Source organism: Fusarium odoratissimum (genome assembly GCF_000260195.1).
Source record: "Fusarium odoratissimum NRRL 54006 unplaced genomic scaffold supercont1.21, whole genome shotgun sequence".
NCBI classification, from domain to species: domain Eukaryota; kingdom Fungi; phylum Ascomycota; class Sordariomycetes; order Hypocreales; family Nectriaceae; genus Fusarium; species Fusarium odoratissimum.
The window spans coordinates 157,383-171,150 of record NW_022158706.1 but is presented as its reverse complement, the minus strand read 5'-3'; the positions used below and the strand labels follow the sequence as shown (position 1 = coordinate 171,150).

Below are 13,768 nucleotides of genomic sequence, written 5' to 3'. Positions count from 1 at the left end.
AGAAGGCTGAGATCCACCGCAGGTCATCCCCAAATCAAGTTTGGGTCCCTTGTTCAAGACGATGTAAGTGATCCCTATCCACGCAGGCTTCAACTTACGAGCTCCCAAGTACAATTCGTGGATGAGACACCTGATGTTGAAGGTTATTATCTATCGGACTCGGAAAGCCTAAGCCAATGGCAGCATACCCATGGTAACAGGCTTCATTCTCATAATGACCAACTTACGGATGTTGGGTCTGTTGCCTCTCCAACGCCTCACACGCCAGCAATTGCGATGTGTGGAGGAGATGGAGTCATTGCAGTAAGCAAAGACGTTTCTCGCAATTATGGCCCAATTCCGCACGGTTCGACGCTGGGATTGGCCAACGTAGAATCAGTACCCTACCCTTTGACGGAGAACCACGAAGTAAGATTGATGCAATATTATTTAACTTACATGTGTACATGGGTACGCCATTCTATTCTCTATTTGGGTCGATAGGGAGTACTGATCTATGGCAGTTCGATCTCTGCGATTCCAGCCGCCACTTTGCCAACATTGTCCCCCCTCGAGCAGCATCTTGCCCGACTCTCCTGAATGCTATCTTTGCCCTGTCCTCCAGACATCTCAGCCTCAACGCGCAATATGACCCCTACGCCTCTGATCGGTACCATCAAGCGTGTCTCAAACACTTGACAACAATCTCAAACGACTCCTCCGCCCTCAACGATGACAATCTGCTAGCAGCGACTATTCTTCTTCGAACTCTCGAAGAACTCGACGTTCCCCTTATCGGCACCGATCACGAAGGTCACCTGTTAGGAATACAGCTATTCATGAACACTTGTGACTCTACAACAACGCCTAGTAGCCTCCGCTTAGCCTCCTTCTGGATTGGCATGAGACAAGAGGTAACGATGAGCTTCGCGAGCCAAAGGCCTGTCAAGATCAGGCTCGACCATGGTTTCATGGATCGGTCTCTCTCTGAAGCCGACGATGATACATGGGCAAATCGCATCATTGTTCATAGTGCAGATGTTATAAACTACTGTTTTGGAAATAACGGTCCAAATAGACACCACTACCAAGAGCTGGTTGACTATGATCAAGCTTGGCTACGAGCCCGGCCAGTGTCATGGCTGCCTATTGCCTATAGTGCTTCGGACGAGAGCTTGGGCGAAGCCTTTCCACATATCATTTATTTAAACCACGCTGTTGGTACGTTGGAGGATTTACTTCGAGAAAACTTGCTAACAGGCAGCAGTCATCGGCCAAGTTCATAGCATATTTGCTCGCATTCTCCTCATGTGCCATGATGACCGGGTACCACGAATTGGACCAGCTGCTCAGCTAGCTCGGAAGCAAATCGACGTAGGTTGAGATGTACGTCTGATCATGACAATGTATTCTGACCGGTTCAGGACGATATCCGAACCCAAGTCCGAGAGCTTTGCGGAATAGCTCTCTCGAATCCCTCCACAAGACCCGCCACGTTTACGGCCTGCATGGGGGTGACGGCATGTGGAGATCGATTTACCGAGAGACGGGACCAGGAAGCGTTATTGGATGTGTTGATGTTGACCCAGAATACCCATTCCTGGCCCACTGCTTCAGCACAGGACCATTTGAAGAAAGCATGGGGCTGGGTGGATTTATGATCCATTCAACCTTGAAAAAGTACTGGTATTATAGCTTCAGTCAATTTTATCCGGTAGAATAGTCTTTAACACAATGGTTGAAGGCTTGACAAATCGAAAGACTTAGACATCTGTTAATTTTAATACTCCATGATGGGAACGCAATCGATCCTCAAGATCTGTCATGTACGATGTACGGTGTAGTATAACGGGTCTGAAATACTGTGGAGCTTTTTTCGGAACGTTTAGTCGCAGTCTTTATGTCGGGGCAAATTACCCCGAACCAGCATGGAACTCAAGGCGAAAGCGTCCGAATGCTCTACTCCACCATCTTCTTTCGCGTCGAGCCAGTGCTTTTCCCTAGCATAAAAGTCCAAGACGAGATAATACATCTTTTTCCATCAACATGGAGACACTAAATCGACTGCCAGGGTTTGTATAATAAATAAGAAAGCCAGGTCCGCAGTATCCCACTTCTTACCCTTGATTCACCTCCTTCATTTCCTTCACTTCTTCCCCAAACTCAGCACTCTTGATATAATGGCACCTCGCAAGCTCCAAGTTGGAGTCGCTGGTCTTGGACGAATGGGCAAGAGACATGCCCTTAATTTCCATCAGAATGTCCCTCGAGCTGTTCTTGTCGCAGTCACTAGCCCTGATGCTGCCGAGAGGGAATGGGCTGCCGAGAACCTCGCTCCTGATGGGGTAGCTATCTACGAGAACTACTCTGACATGATAGCTCACATCGGCTTGGATGCTGTTTGTGTCGCCTCTGCCACTGCGGTGCATGCTGAACAGACCAATGCGGCTATTGCGGCCGGAAAGCATGTCTTGTGCGAGAAGCCCCTTGGCACAACAGTTGAGATTGTGAGTGCTTCTCGTGACCTCTTGCGAAATATGCTAATGACTCAGTCTCAATCTGTTGTTGACGCCGCTGCGACCCGTCCCGATCTCAAAGTAATGTGTGGTTTTTCCCGGCGTTTCGATGCTTCATACCGCGACGCGTACGAGAAAACAAAGTCAGGCTTGATTGGCCGCCCATCTGTTCTTAGGAGCCAGACTTGCGATGTGCTAGATCCTTCAGGCTTTTTTGTCGCATATGCTCAGTTCTCTGGTGGCATATTCGTTGATTGCAGTATTCATGATATTGACCTGGCCCTATGGTTCTTCGGTCAAGAGTCCAGAGTTCGATCAGTCCACGCTGTTGGAATTACTGCTGTGGAACCGGATCTACGACAGTATGATGATAGGGATAACGCCGTCGGTATTGTCGAATTCTACGATGGTCGCATTGCGTATCTGTATGCCTCACGCATGATGGCTGCTGGTCAAGAGGATACAACAGAGATTATCGGAACAAAGGGGAAATTGTCTGTGAACTTGATCCCGGTCGAGAACCACGTTCGAATCTACGGACAAGAAGGTATCAGGCACGAACTTCCTCAAAACTATTGGGGACGATTCCAAGCAGCATTCACAAGAGAAGCCATTGAGTTTACCGACTGCGTGCTGGATGACAAGCCTGTACCCGTTGAACTTGCATCAGCAGTAACAGCAGTGCGTATTGGCGCGGCTTTGCAGCGGTCTATGATCATGGGGAATAAAATTCTCTTTGACGAGAGTGGCAACGAGGTGAATAGAGCTCAATTATAGTACGGTGGCTTTAGCGCAACTTTACCAAGCCAGTACTGCAAATAAAATATCATAGCTACACTGTAACAAAGTCTCTCATTGCTATTGCTGTTCCTACTACAGCTTTGAGACATACTTACCACGAGTAACTTCAAACCTAGGATCACCCATGACAAACTGGCAAGTGGCCATCTGACTCACAAGCCGGTCGTTTCTCAACCGTTCCATCACAACAGCCTCTCCAGCAAACATAACCTCCACATTACCATTATTCCATCGAGGCAAGAGTGTAATCTCCCCATGAGGTGGAATCCTTCCAAGATAAGGCTCTCTCAAGGCCTCGCAAGTACCGAGCTCGGGACCCCAACTCGACAGCATAGCTGCACTTGCTCGTGTATGATCCGTGACAAGTGCATCGACGGGTCCTTTAGGTATCAGACCTGGATTGGCAGGGTGTGAATGGGCTATCTCGAGCATGTCCCGAAACGTCTCCTCACTCCAAGTGCTATTGCTGTTGCGAATTGCCATTGCTGCTTGGGCCAGAGTCTTGGGGTCAGGCGAGATAAAGTCGCTGGTGTTCACAGACACGGGGAACAAATCCACGCAGGCTGGCATGTAGTTGTTGGGTAAAGGGGGCGTTAACCGACGACGGATGTTTCCAGCAAAGACTATCTTGCTAGTCTCAGGTAGAGGATCAGGGCCTGATAAACCAGGAGCATATTTGGCTGCGAAGAATCGGTTCCACGCGAAAGCAGTCAAGCAGTCCGTAGACGACACTTTTGAGCCGCCAGGCAAGACCTCTTGGATCATGTGCTGAAGCTGCTTTATTGAGGACTGTGAAAAGGTCCAGACAGAACAAGACAGTGTGCGGAGTTCATCTTCAGTAAACCTCACGAGATCGTCATTGGTCAGACGTGCCTTTGTGAAGAGGTTTGACACTTTCTCCGCGACATCTTCCGGGCGTCGAGGGTCGAGCATGTCGAGGTGGGGAAGCTTCGCCGCACGAGCTGCCAGCTTGTCAAGATCCTCCTCGATACCCACGTCAGGTGTCAAGAGGGAGCGATCCATCAAGTCCGACGATATCTGCTGGGGGAGAGGAGGTACAGGTTGGCCATTAAGTCTGGCAGTCGCTATCGCACTCGTGTTCTGTGACCAAGACCTGAGGAAGTCCATAAACTGTACGAGGTCCCCAATCACATGCGTGATAGACATGGTCAAGACTATACCGCCTTTAACGACATTAAACTGAGGTGCAATTATAGGATCGCCGTCTTGAACGTAGGGGAAGTCTTGTGGTCGGAGCTTGCTAAGGCCATCTTCTTCGCCATCCCCGAAAGGCCACCCGTTATCCTTTAGCTCTTGGTAAGAAGGAACATCTGCATCGTGACGATGGTCTCGATACCAGAAGTTTGTGCCGGCATGCGGTGCTTCTCGAGTCTCAATGGCGCAACGTCCAGTTTCGTCCTTTCTGATAATGCCAGAGAGGTGCGGATGCTCGTATATACACCTGGAGAGGCCTTTCTTGCAGTCCTCGTAGAGCTGTCGGGCGTCGGCTCCTGGCTTTAGAGGAAAGAAGTGTGTAGGCGAAGGATACACCGAAGCGGTGAGATTATCGAGAGCTGAGCACTTCACGGTGGATGGCCGTATGTGGCCTGCTGGTTCGACCCATGAGTTGGACATGGTTGATTCGTCGTTTCTGTTTCCAGCCATACTTGAGTAGAATGGCTTCTGCTCTCGTAGAGAGATAATAGACGGTCATCACATACTGGCTCTCATTTTGTACGATGTCAGGCGAACACGTGAAAGCAATCGCGCTTCTCCCTTCAATGCTGTTATGATATCAACTTCACTTTGACCCCCGTTTCAGCTATATTATAACTACACCCTTTCTATTTTCGCAATCTAAACTCAACACAGTAAAGGCCGCGAAAATGCTGAACATTCGATAAGGGGTAGATCATCTACCCTTTAGTGTATTTTGCGTTACACTTGCAAGCTTCGGATATGAAGTTTAAACCCTGCACCGCTGTGGCTCGGACCGCTCTTTTGTCACATTCCAATTGTCGAATCATGTCTAAGCGATATCGCCTATCAGGTTAAACAGATGTAACATGCGCTTGGACCAAAAGCCCCGATTATACATCTCCCTTCGTATAAGGATCTGCAGTCAGGGAGGATACTACGCATAAGCTTTATCGGAATGTGTCAGATAAACAAGACTCATGTGCCTGTGCAGCATATCGTCCCAATCATGTGCTGGTCAAAGCGCAAATACGAAATCATTCGGATTCTCGCGAGTCTGGGAGTCTAGACTAATGGAATGTATATACTTACAATCTCGGCATCTGGAGAGTCTAATGTATCGGATTCTCATCTTGCTTTATCTATCAGGTGCCTAGGACGTCCTTGACATTTTGACACCAATTGATTTTATACTCCCGCAACTTTCAAGCTTTGACACTACCAAAACAGAATCTTCATTATGTCCAGTGCCATACCATTTATTCCATCCGCCTGCTTCACTTTTACCACCATTCAATCACAGCCAAACACGCATGGAAAAATAGTCAAACTGTCAGCAATCGACCAAATCGCTCCAAGAGACTACATTTCATCATGCCTGTTTTTTCCTGTGTCACAGAATTCGGATAAGAGACATATCTTTCATCTATTCGAGCGGGCTCTAGTCAACACGATCAGTGACATCCCGGAACTTGCATGTTCTGTGCGACGGCCCATCGGAAACGACCGGGAAGAGGTTGAGCTTCTATTCGATAGCAAGCAGGGTGCCAGACTCAACTACAGGGATTACACAGCGCCGGAACTTCGGACTCTATGGAAGTTCGGTACGTTCCACCAACTTGAGAAGGATTGTTTTCCTCTCCATATCCCAAGACATATTATCTTTGGCACATCTGCAAAGCTAGTTCCGGGTGCATGTATTCCGGCGTTGGTACTTCAGTGTAACTTCATACCTGGGGGCCTTATACTCGGAACCTGTCTCCATGTAAGTTTCCATTTTCTACGCTATTTGATTCTTGCTCTTAGTTACACGACCGCCAGAGATGCCACTTGTACAACAGAAGCATTGAGGTACGATCATTTGCCAAGACAGATACTAATTGATATGCAGCATGTGGCGGGTGATGGCGTCTGCAACTTTATCTTGCACAAGACAATAGGCATGCACTTGGCTGCCATTACCAAAGGACTCGGCCTCCGAACTTTTCCAATCACGCCTCTTGATCGAAGCTCAGTTGTTGAGGGTGAACAAGGCGTAGTTCTGGAGGACTTTCCCGACTGGAAGCTCACAGAGACCTCTTCTACCTTCTTGAACCCGACAGATTACAAAGTTGCTGAGGTTCAGTCTGTGGAGCATGGGATATTCTCCATCTCTGCCGCGAAGCTCTCCCTACTCAAGGATCATGTCCTGAAAGGCGCCACAAATACGAAGTTGAGCACGACTGAGGCGGTGTGCGCGTTTCTCTGGCGCCATGTTGTCCTGGCCAGGCAGATAGACCATCATAAATACCCCGAGGCTAAGCTATCGATCACCGTTGACGCGAGAGAGCGAATGGAAAACCCGCCACTTCCGTCTAATTATTGGGGAAATTTTGCAGAGCCGAATGCGGTCGCCAGAGCATCTGTTGCTCGCCTACAGAATGAAGAAGATGGAGGCAAGGTCCATGTGGAGTTGGCGACTAGTGTCAAACGAGCCATTGCTGCTGTCAACAACAAAGCAGTAAGGCGTCTCGTTGGAATTCTCAATCAGATGCCAAAGAGTACCTCCTTGACTTGGAATGTTGACCGATACCCTGGTCCAGACATGCTCATAGTCTGTCTTCAAGCGCATAGATATAACGACATTTATTTTGGGCGTGATCTTGGATACCCATCTGCATTTCGGGTCACTGTTGGAGACACTGAGGGGAAGCCTGACGGCCGTTGCATCATCCTACCACCACGTCATGCGGAAGGTCATGGTCTGGAGCTGATTTTGCAATATGATAGTTGCACTTTGGAGAGGCTTGAGAGTAATTCAGAGTTCAGCAAGTTCTTTGTACGTCGTAACTAGTTTGATATAATAATTAAAGTATTACTATTACCTAGCCTTTCCCTCCACTGCTATTAACCTGCAGCCTATAGTATCTTGTATAGGTCTTATATATAATAAAATTCTAATTATTATACGTTAGAAATTAATAGCTCTTATAGCTAAGTCCCCTATATATCTTTAGTCTAAGGATAAATATACTTTTATCTAGTAATAGCTTTATATTTATATTTATTAGGTCCTATAGTTAGTAGGTGTATTATCCTAATAATAACAATAATTTAATAAATATAATAACTTCTTATAGTAATTATAATAGTAATATTTTACTTAAGCCAGTTTAGGCTAAATAGCTACTCTATAAACTAAATAAATTAATATATTAAGCTACTAGTAAAGCTAGATTATATAGTCTATTATATTATTAATTACAATATACTTATTTAATCCTCTGCTTTATAATATTTATTTAACTATGACGAACTATCGTTTGTTGACGGATGTTGGTGTTCTGAAGTTAGATCTATGCTCTGATAATGATGCAGTACTGACTGAGGTTTCCTTACGAGGCTTTGGCCATTACGGCTACGGTATAAGCGCTGAACTTATGAAAGATAGGAAACACGTGTGGACTGTGAAAGATGGGGAGAGAATACTATGTCTACCTAGGCAGTATCGGCCGTCAGCATCAGCAGTGGTGAGGTCAACCGTCGCTATCGGCTGCCGCTGGGGCCAGGTTTTAGTGATGCAGTTCTCAGCGAATGGGCCCGAGCCGTAGGTTGTGCACAGAGGGCAACCAAACGACAAAAGACTATTGTCGGTGCATAATGTTAAGTATCCCTGCTTGCACGTGACACCCCAGGACCAGTTCAAGGGGTTTTGGAGCCTTACGCGCACTCAGGAGATAATGACACGGACAAACTTGATTGGTTAAAAAAACAAAGTCTTTAAGACGCATGGTTCAACACAGTAGGTATATACTTCTTGAATGGCATCCAACTGTCAAATTGTGTTGTCATCCACTGAGTCCAAGGAGCCATTTCAACCCCTGCACGCAGTCTTCTTGCGCCTTCTTGGAAACATCCAGATGGTGGCCATATATCCAGAAAATATGCGGAAGGTCCTTGTTCTTTTTGTCAGAAACTTCTACGAGCTGAGAACCGTCCGCTCACCTTGTAAAGTGACTCGTGTACGTCCACTCCAACCTCTTGTAAGCCGCGCGAGTAGCACACCGCGTCATCACGCAGAATATCTACATCACATATCTGGATATATGTCCTTGGTAAACCATTGAAATCGCCCCATAGCGGGTAGGCGTCAGGGCAGCTTCTGTCCTCGGGTGGTACTCCAAGTACATCTGGACGAGGTAAGGGCTAACGCCTACAGAGAAATGCAACGGACAAATACAAGAGAAGAAGAAAACGTACCATGGCTTTGCTCCATATCAGGCCTATCGAGGCCGGGTGTCTCGAAGTCTACAGACCACGAATGATGCATGTCTCTGAATCGGGGAGGTATGAATGCTGCATTTGTTCCACGAACAGTCACTGGGGCCCTGAGCAAGACTCCGCTCAACGTTATCTTTGCAGGGATGGCTGCATTTTCCACCACTTTGAACCAGTCCCGGGCTCGTTGCGAGACGATTGCTGCAAGCTGCCCGCCTGAGGAAGTCCCGCTGATGACTAAATTCACTGGCTCGGTATGCCTAGGCACTAGGCTGGGAAGTGCAGTGACAATATACTGGAACGCATCCCACCCATCGTTGATCGGGATAGGGTACGGATATGCTGGGCAGAGTCGATACTCGACGCTGATTACCGTGATGGGACCACCCAGGGCCATGTACCGGCATGAGACTGCAGACCGTTCCATCTTTAGCTATTTTTGCACTTGACAATCCGCCAACCTGCATTTTTGTAGCTTGGTCACGTACCGTCTTCTGTCTCAAGAGAGCCGTGCCTAAAGGCGCCGGAGTGAAAGAAAATGACGACGCCGCGTGCAGGTTGAGTCTCCTTTGCCGTATAGATTCGAACAGGTATCTGGTGATCATCACGACATGGAATAGTGGTGTCGGTCGTAAGTACCTGAGTGGCAAGTTTATAGCCATCTACGGAGGAAAGAAAATCTCCATTGCGTTGGTCGTCGTCATGGATGATGTTCGGGTTCTGTGTAACAAATGCGGTCCACTCAGGATGAAGAGGATGCATCTTGGCAGTCTTTGCTTGGGTTGCACTAATGTTTGTGATTACAGGAAGCAGTCGAACAGATGAGATATTTATTTGCAGGAATATGCTCGGCAGTCTGTAGGCAGCACCGTATCGTATTCCTCGTGTTAATGGACCCCGGCGACTACGTCACGTGTACCCAAAATATTTATCTAACCCTAGACAATCTGACATGGGACAATGAGTACTAAGGCTTTACAATTAGCACTAATCCTATAATGACCTTACCAATTACAATAACAAGTCCAAGGATATAAATTGTATTTATTTGCATTTATATAAACTTCTTAGAATTAGGGTTAGAGTAGGGATAGGATTAAAAGTACCAAGATCTGTCATAGGCTTGAGCGCCGTGGCCTGACGAATTAGTTCTACAAAGAATTAATAATAATTCCTAGCTAAATATTATATTTATTACAACAGATGCTAATATGTTAGAGCCAGAACTTAACGCGTTGCTATTAAAGTGTTATCTTACTTAAGTATATAGCTAAGGTAGTAATTAGAAATATAAGTTAACCTTCTATTAAAATTAAGTCTATCTTAATGCTATTAAATTATTTAAAATCTAAGTCTATATCCTGTAAAACAGGGTAAATTATATTAATTATATAATTATTAATTTTAAACTATAGAACTAGAATGCTTCCTGTGCTTTATCTTAAATAACTTAGCTATATTAGGAAAATATTAACTCATAGTAGTATATGCCTTATTTAAAACTTACTTAAATATCTCTTATATATAGTTATTATAATACTACTTTATTATTATTAACTAGCTATAATAATACTATTAACTTCTTATCTTTAACCTTTTTTTAAATAATATAATTAATTATATTAGTTTAATTAATACTTAGCTTTTTCTATATTATTAATAGCTTAGATTTTTATATTAGTCTTATATTAGATAAGCGGTCTTTTAATAGGGGAGATATAAAGACACGTCACTGCAATAAGGGTTATAAATAATTTAATCTAAGTGTTTACCGTTAATTAGTAACTGAAATATCAGAGTTATATTTCTATTAAAACCAGTATATTTGGTTTAGAAAGCATCATCATGAGGCTCATCATACTGGTTAATAAGTCTTTGCGGTATCAGCCCCCGTAGCACGACAACTCCAGCGTGCAAGATACCCCACCGAACCTTGCTCAACGTCTCAGCCATAGTCCAGACAAGCCCGACAATCTGTCGTTGTTGACCTGTTTTTACATCCATGTCCTCAGGCCCATTCTGAGCCATTCTTGACACGAGGTTATGCATTTCTCCTCGAGGATTCCAGATGATCTCGTCGCTCTCATCGTCGCTATCATCAACATCATCTTCCATATCAAGTATACCTCCTCTATTTGGCTGGCCGTGGCAGAATGCCCAGCATGCAAGAGTTGCTAGGTACAGACACCAGGGGACGTGGAAGAGCTGCATTGCGTCTGAACGCGTGAGCACTTTGGTGTTTTCATGAAGCAATCGAGCAGCGTGCCATGCAGCTATAGAGGCTGGCCTCTTGTGGCTTCTTGTATTTTGTTCGGTGTTGGAGGTTTGATCTTTGTTTGGTCGTTCTGTCACTAAAGAAGCCCACTGTTTCACCGCCTTTGCGGATCGGCGATAGTCCTTCTGCTGAACTGGTCGGCCTAGTATATGGCGAGCACCAGCGTAGATCTGTATATCGAGAAATTCCATACGAAGAAGTGCTTGTGCTGAGTGAAACAGAGCATTGTATGCAGTAGCAAACGCCACGTATTCACTCCTTCTGGCCTGGTCCTCAGGTGTATTCTGCAGTCGAGAAATAATTGAGGTTATGTAAGCATCAAAGTCTTCCTTCCAAGCGTCATAAGCGTTCCCTATGAGCTTCCGCCAGTTGGATCCGGGCCCATCACCGTCCACTACTCCAAGCGCTGTCTGATCACGACGCTGCATGTCCCATGCGATGGACATCAAGCCATGTAGCATAAGTACGTGAGACAATCCTGTCAATGCCTTTGGACGCGGCACTGATGGTCCGAGATAGGATTTGAGACTGGGAAGGTAAAAGGTCTGCTGGGAACTGCAAGCTGATGAGCGCCATGCCATAGCCCAGGACATTGGATCTGAAGCCTCCCATATTCTTTGGCTGCATGGCAGTTCGAGACGAAGCTCAAATGCGGACATGCAAAGACTCTGACAGAAGAGAACGGCATGCTGTGTATCCCACATGAAGCACAGAAGTGCGAGACTGTAATTACATGTTAGTCGAATGCTACCAGTAAGAATCTTGCTTGAGCGGCTTGCCGTTTCTTTTGTTCTGCAATGGCCCATCGTCTCCAAGCCTCTCGCACTACACCCTCTTTTGAATCGGTACAGCCAGCTGGCGGTCCTTGAGGGCGAACTGACTGGCAGTCAGATCTGCGAATAAGATTTATAAGAAGTCCATGGAAGAGATGACTCATGTCGTGCTGCTTCTGTCCAGCCCTCGACTTCCCAAAGCATTCCACCAAAAGGATAGTCTGCAGAGTCCATAGTTCCGCACGAGCCGAAAAGCTAGCATGAGAAAAGATGCTAGGACGTATGACGTCGTGGATGCACACAGCCAGCTGATGGGCATCCTTGGTCGAGTAGGTTGCGCCAAGCAGGAGGACGGAGATGAGAAGCAGAGGTTCCATTCTGCTGACATCAAAGGTTGCAAGGTGCATCAGTGGGTAGGCAGTATTGAACTTGACGAAGAACAATTCCAGATATGTTTGAAGGGAGTCTCGTGACAATAGTGGCTCATCCCACAGGGAGTGACGAGAATCAGGTAAAGATGGGTTGGCAGCTTCGACGACTTGGAGAATTCGTTTGCGCACGCTTTCGTCGATCTTGGGTATCGATGGACCTTTCTCGAGCATCGAGAATGGTCTGTTGAATTGCGGTTCCTCGACATATTGATGATCGTGGGCGATGTTGGGCCTCAATAGTTTGGCGCTTTTGTATTCTGCTGGCGTTGTAGACTCAGTTCTAGAGCTGGCAAGGCTCTCCGAAGTTGTCTTGGTATGGTTCAAGACTGCGGTTCGGGGATCAGAAGCATCTTGCCTCGTATCACTGCTGTGAGAATGTACCGACTCAGACCAACGCCGCGTGCTGTTGATAGAGTCTGGTGATAATATCTGGACGGGCTCCGACATCTGGGCGGATGGGATATACTGCTCGTTGGCCTTTGCGAGGGGTGTTGGTGTTGGGTTCAAGTTCATGTTAAATAACCAATTGTAGTCCAAAGCAGTCGTATAGGGCATATTAAATGAGCTGGCTGTATCTGGCTGGAAGTTTTGCGTGTAGTCAAGTGCTGCAGTATCCACGAATGATTCGTTGAGAAGTAGCGGATCGAGCTGGTCGAACGAAAACTCGCCTATGCCTTCACTGTGATGGAATGGGTCGGTTGAGGTGGTAAAGTTTCCTAAATGGTCGTCTGTGACGAGTTCACCGGCGGAGTGAACAAAAATGGAGTCTTCAATGTGCAAGTCGGATGAGGGATGAAGATCAACTCCATTCACTGACTGGCCTCCGTTGTGGCCCCAAGCGATCAGCCCAGGGGATTGATTCCTTGTATTATCTGCCTGGTCGGATTCTGGAGATGGGACTTGTTGTGTTTCTTGAGGGTTCTGTCCTGAACCCTTGGTACTTTTGGCTTTCGTGTTGCTGTTCCGACACGGTCGCTTTTCAACGACCGTACCGTCGGGTGCTTCCCAGGATCTCTTTCGTGTATCGAGAACGCCAAAGCCGGTTCCTCCGGCCTCAAGATCCTTCTGGCGATGTCTTTCCATATGTCGCCCTTTGGATACGTAAGAACAAACTTTGATCGACTCGGCTATACAAAACATGGTCACTCACTCAACAAATCAGGCCGTTTGAAGTGTGCACGACATATGTCACATGAAGAACCGCCCGGCAAGTGATTGAGAGCATGTCGCTGCAAGTGTTCTGAGCGCGTGAACTTCTTGCTACAGCCAGGATGAGTACACTCAAACGACTTGTCACTCTGAGGAGCTGGCTGGGAGGCTGCAGAACCTCTTCGAGAGGCCTCTGATTGACCCTGCGATTGTGTCTGTTTACGACCCATGGCTTCTGTAAGAAACGCATCGACCGCTAGGGACAACTCGTCGTCGGCTCCGTACATGGCTGTAGAGTGGGATGAGGTGGGAAATGTTAAAGATGAACGAGAGATAGAGTGAGGAAACGTTGGATTCTAGAGTGGGAGGAATTGCCGAATGCCGTTGAGC

General features: G+C 46.7%; 6 protein-coding genes across 8 annotated transcripts; 3 read left to right on the top strand and 3 right to left on the bottom strand.

Moving 5' to 3' along the window:
- Positions 1-396: 396 nt before the first annotated feature.
- On the top strand, positions 397-1,717 carry FOIG_11225 (uncharacterized protein). The gene is made up of 4 exons (XM_031211778.1): positions 397-450; positions 504-1,200; positions 1,247-1,353; positions 1,404-1,717. Exons 1-4 carry the CDS (start codon positions 418-420, stop codon positions 1,638-1,640), a joined length of 1,074 nt encoding a protein of 357 aa, XP_031058352.1. The 5' UTR covers positions 397-417; the 3' UTR covers positions 1,641-1,717.
- Positions 1,718-2,159: 442 nt separating this feature from the next.
- FOIG_11224 (myo-inositol 2-dehydrogenase) lies at positions 2,160-5,071 on the top strand (the record flags this gene model as incomplete). The annotated part of the gene is made up of 2 exons (XM_031211777.1): positions 2,160-2,486; positions 2,532-5,071. 2 exons carry the CDS (start codon positions 2,160-2,162, stop codon positions 3,270-3,272), a joined length of 1,068 nt encoding a protein of 355 aa, XP_031058351.1. The 3' UTR covers positions 3,273-5,071.
- Positions 3,213-5,103, bottom strand: FOIG_11223 (uncharacterized protein). The gene has a single exon (XM_031211776.1). It carries the CDS (start codon positions 4,959-4,961, stop codon positions 3,369-3,371), a length of 1,593 nt encoding a protein of 530 aa, XP_031058350.1. The 5' UTR covers positions 4,962-5,103; the 3' UTR covers positions 3,213-3,368.
- Positions 5,104-5,466: 363 nt separating this feature from the next.
- Positions 5,467-7,358, top strand: FOIG_11222 (uncharacterized protein). The gene is made up of 2 exons (XM_031211775.1): positions 5,467-6,258; positions 6,385-7,358. Exons 1-2 carry the CDS (start codon positions 5,734-5,736, stop codon positions 7,324-7,326), a joined length of 1,467 nt encoding a protein of 488 aa, XP_031058349.1. The 5' UTR covers positions 5,467-5,733; the 3' UTR covers positions 7,327-7,358.
- A 962-nt stretch (positions 7,359-8,320) lies between these two features.
- FOIG_11221 (uncharacterized protein) lies at positions 8,321-9,568 on the bottom strand (the record flags this gene model as incomplete). The annotated part of the gene is made up of 4 exons (XM_031211774.1): positions 9,239-9,568; positions 8,733-9,161; positions 8,478-8,662; positions 8,321-8,428 (listed from the first exon to the last, which is right to left on the bottom strand). The coding sequence occupies exons 1-4, from the start codon at positions 9,510-9,512 to the stop codon at positions 8,321-8,323; spliced, it is 996 nt and encodes a 331-aa protein (XP_031058348.1). The 5' UTR covers positions 9,513-9,568.
- Positions 9,569-10,493: 925 nt separating this feature from the next.
- On the bottom strand, positions 10,494-13,730 carry FOIG_11220 (uncharacterized protein). Of its 3 annotated transcripts, XM_031211772.1 has the most exons (4): positions 13,509-13,727; positions 13,380-13,458; positions 11,805-13,320; positions 10,499-11,748 (listed from the first exon to the last, which is right to left on the bottom strand). In XM_031211772.1, exons 1-4 carry the CDS (start codon positions 13,626-13,628, stop codon positions 10,581-10,583), a joined length of 2,883 nt encoding a protein of 960 aa, XP_031058346.1. In that variant the 5' UTR covers positions 13,629-13,727; the 3' UTR covers positions 10,499-10,580. The 3 variants fall into 3 exon arrangements, with proteins under 3 accessions (XP_031058345.1, XP_031058346.1, XP_031058347.1); XM_031211771.1 differs by having other exon boundaries at positions 10,494-11,748; positions 13,380-13,730; XM_031211773.1 differs by having other exon boundaries at positions 11,805-13,727.
- Between the last annotated feature and the right edge of the window lie 38 nt (positions 13,731-13,768).

Coding starts and splice junctions, on each gene's coding strand:
- FOIG_11225 (XM_031211778.1), top strand. CDS start 418: ATGCAATATTATTTAACTTACATGTGTACATGG. Junction 451..503: donor TAACTTACATGTGTACATGG/GTACGCCATTCT, acceptor GATCTATGGCAG/TTCGATCTCTGCGATTCCAG. Junction 1,201..1,246: donor TTATTTAAACCACGCTGTTG/GTACGTTGGAGG, acceptor AACAGGCAGCAG/TCATCGGCCAAGTTCATAGC.
- FOIG_11223 (XM_031211776.1), bottom strand. CDS start 4,961: ATGGCTGGAAACAGAAACGACGAATCAACCATGTCCAACTCATGGGTC.
- FOIG_11222 (XM_031211775.1), top strand. CDS start 5,734: ATGTCCAGTGCCATACCATTTATTCCATCCGCCTGCTTCACTTTTACC. Junction 6,259..6,384: donor TACTCGGAACCTGTCTCCAT/GTAAGTTTCCAT, acceptor ATTGATATGCAG/CATGTGGCGGGTGATGGCGT.
- FOIG_11220 (XM_031211771.1), bottom strand. CDS start 13,665: ATGTACGGAGCCGACGACGAGTTGTCCCTAGCGGTCGATGCGTTTCTT. Junction 13,321..13,379: donor CAAACGGCCTGATTTGTTGA/GTGAGTGACCAT, acceptor ACGTATCCAAAG/GGCGACATATGGAAAGACAT. Junction 11,749..11,804: donor ATTGCAGAACAAAAGAAACG/GCAAGCCGCTCA, acceptor ATGTAATTACAG/TCTCGCACTTCTGTGCTTCA.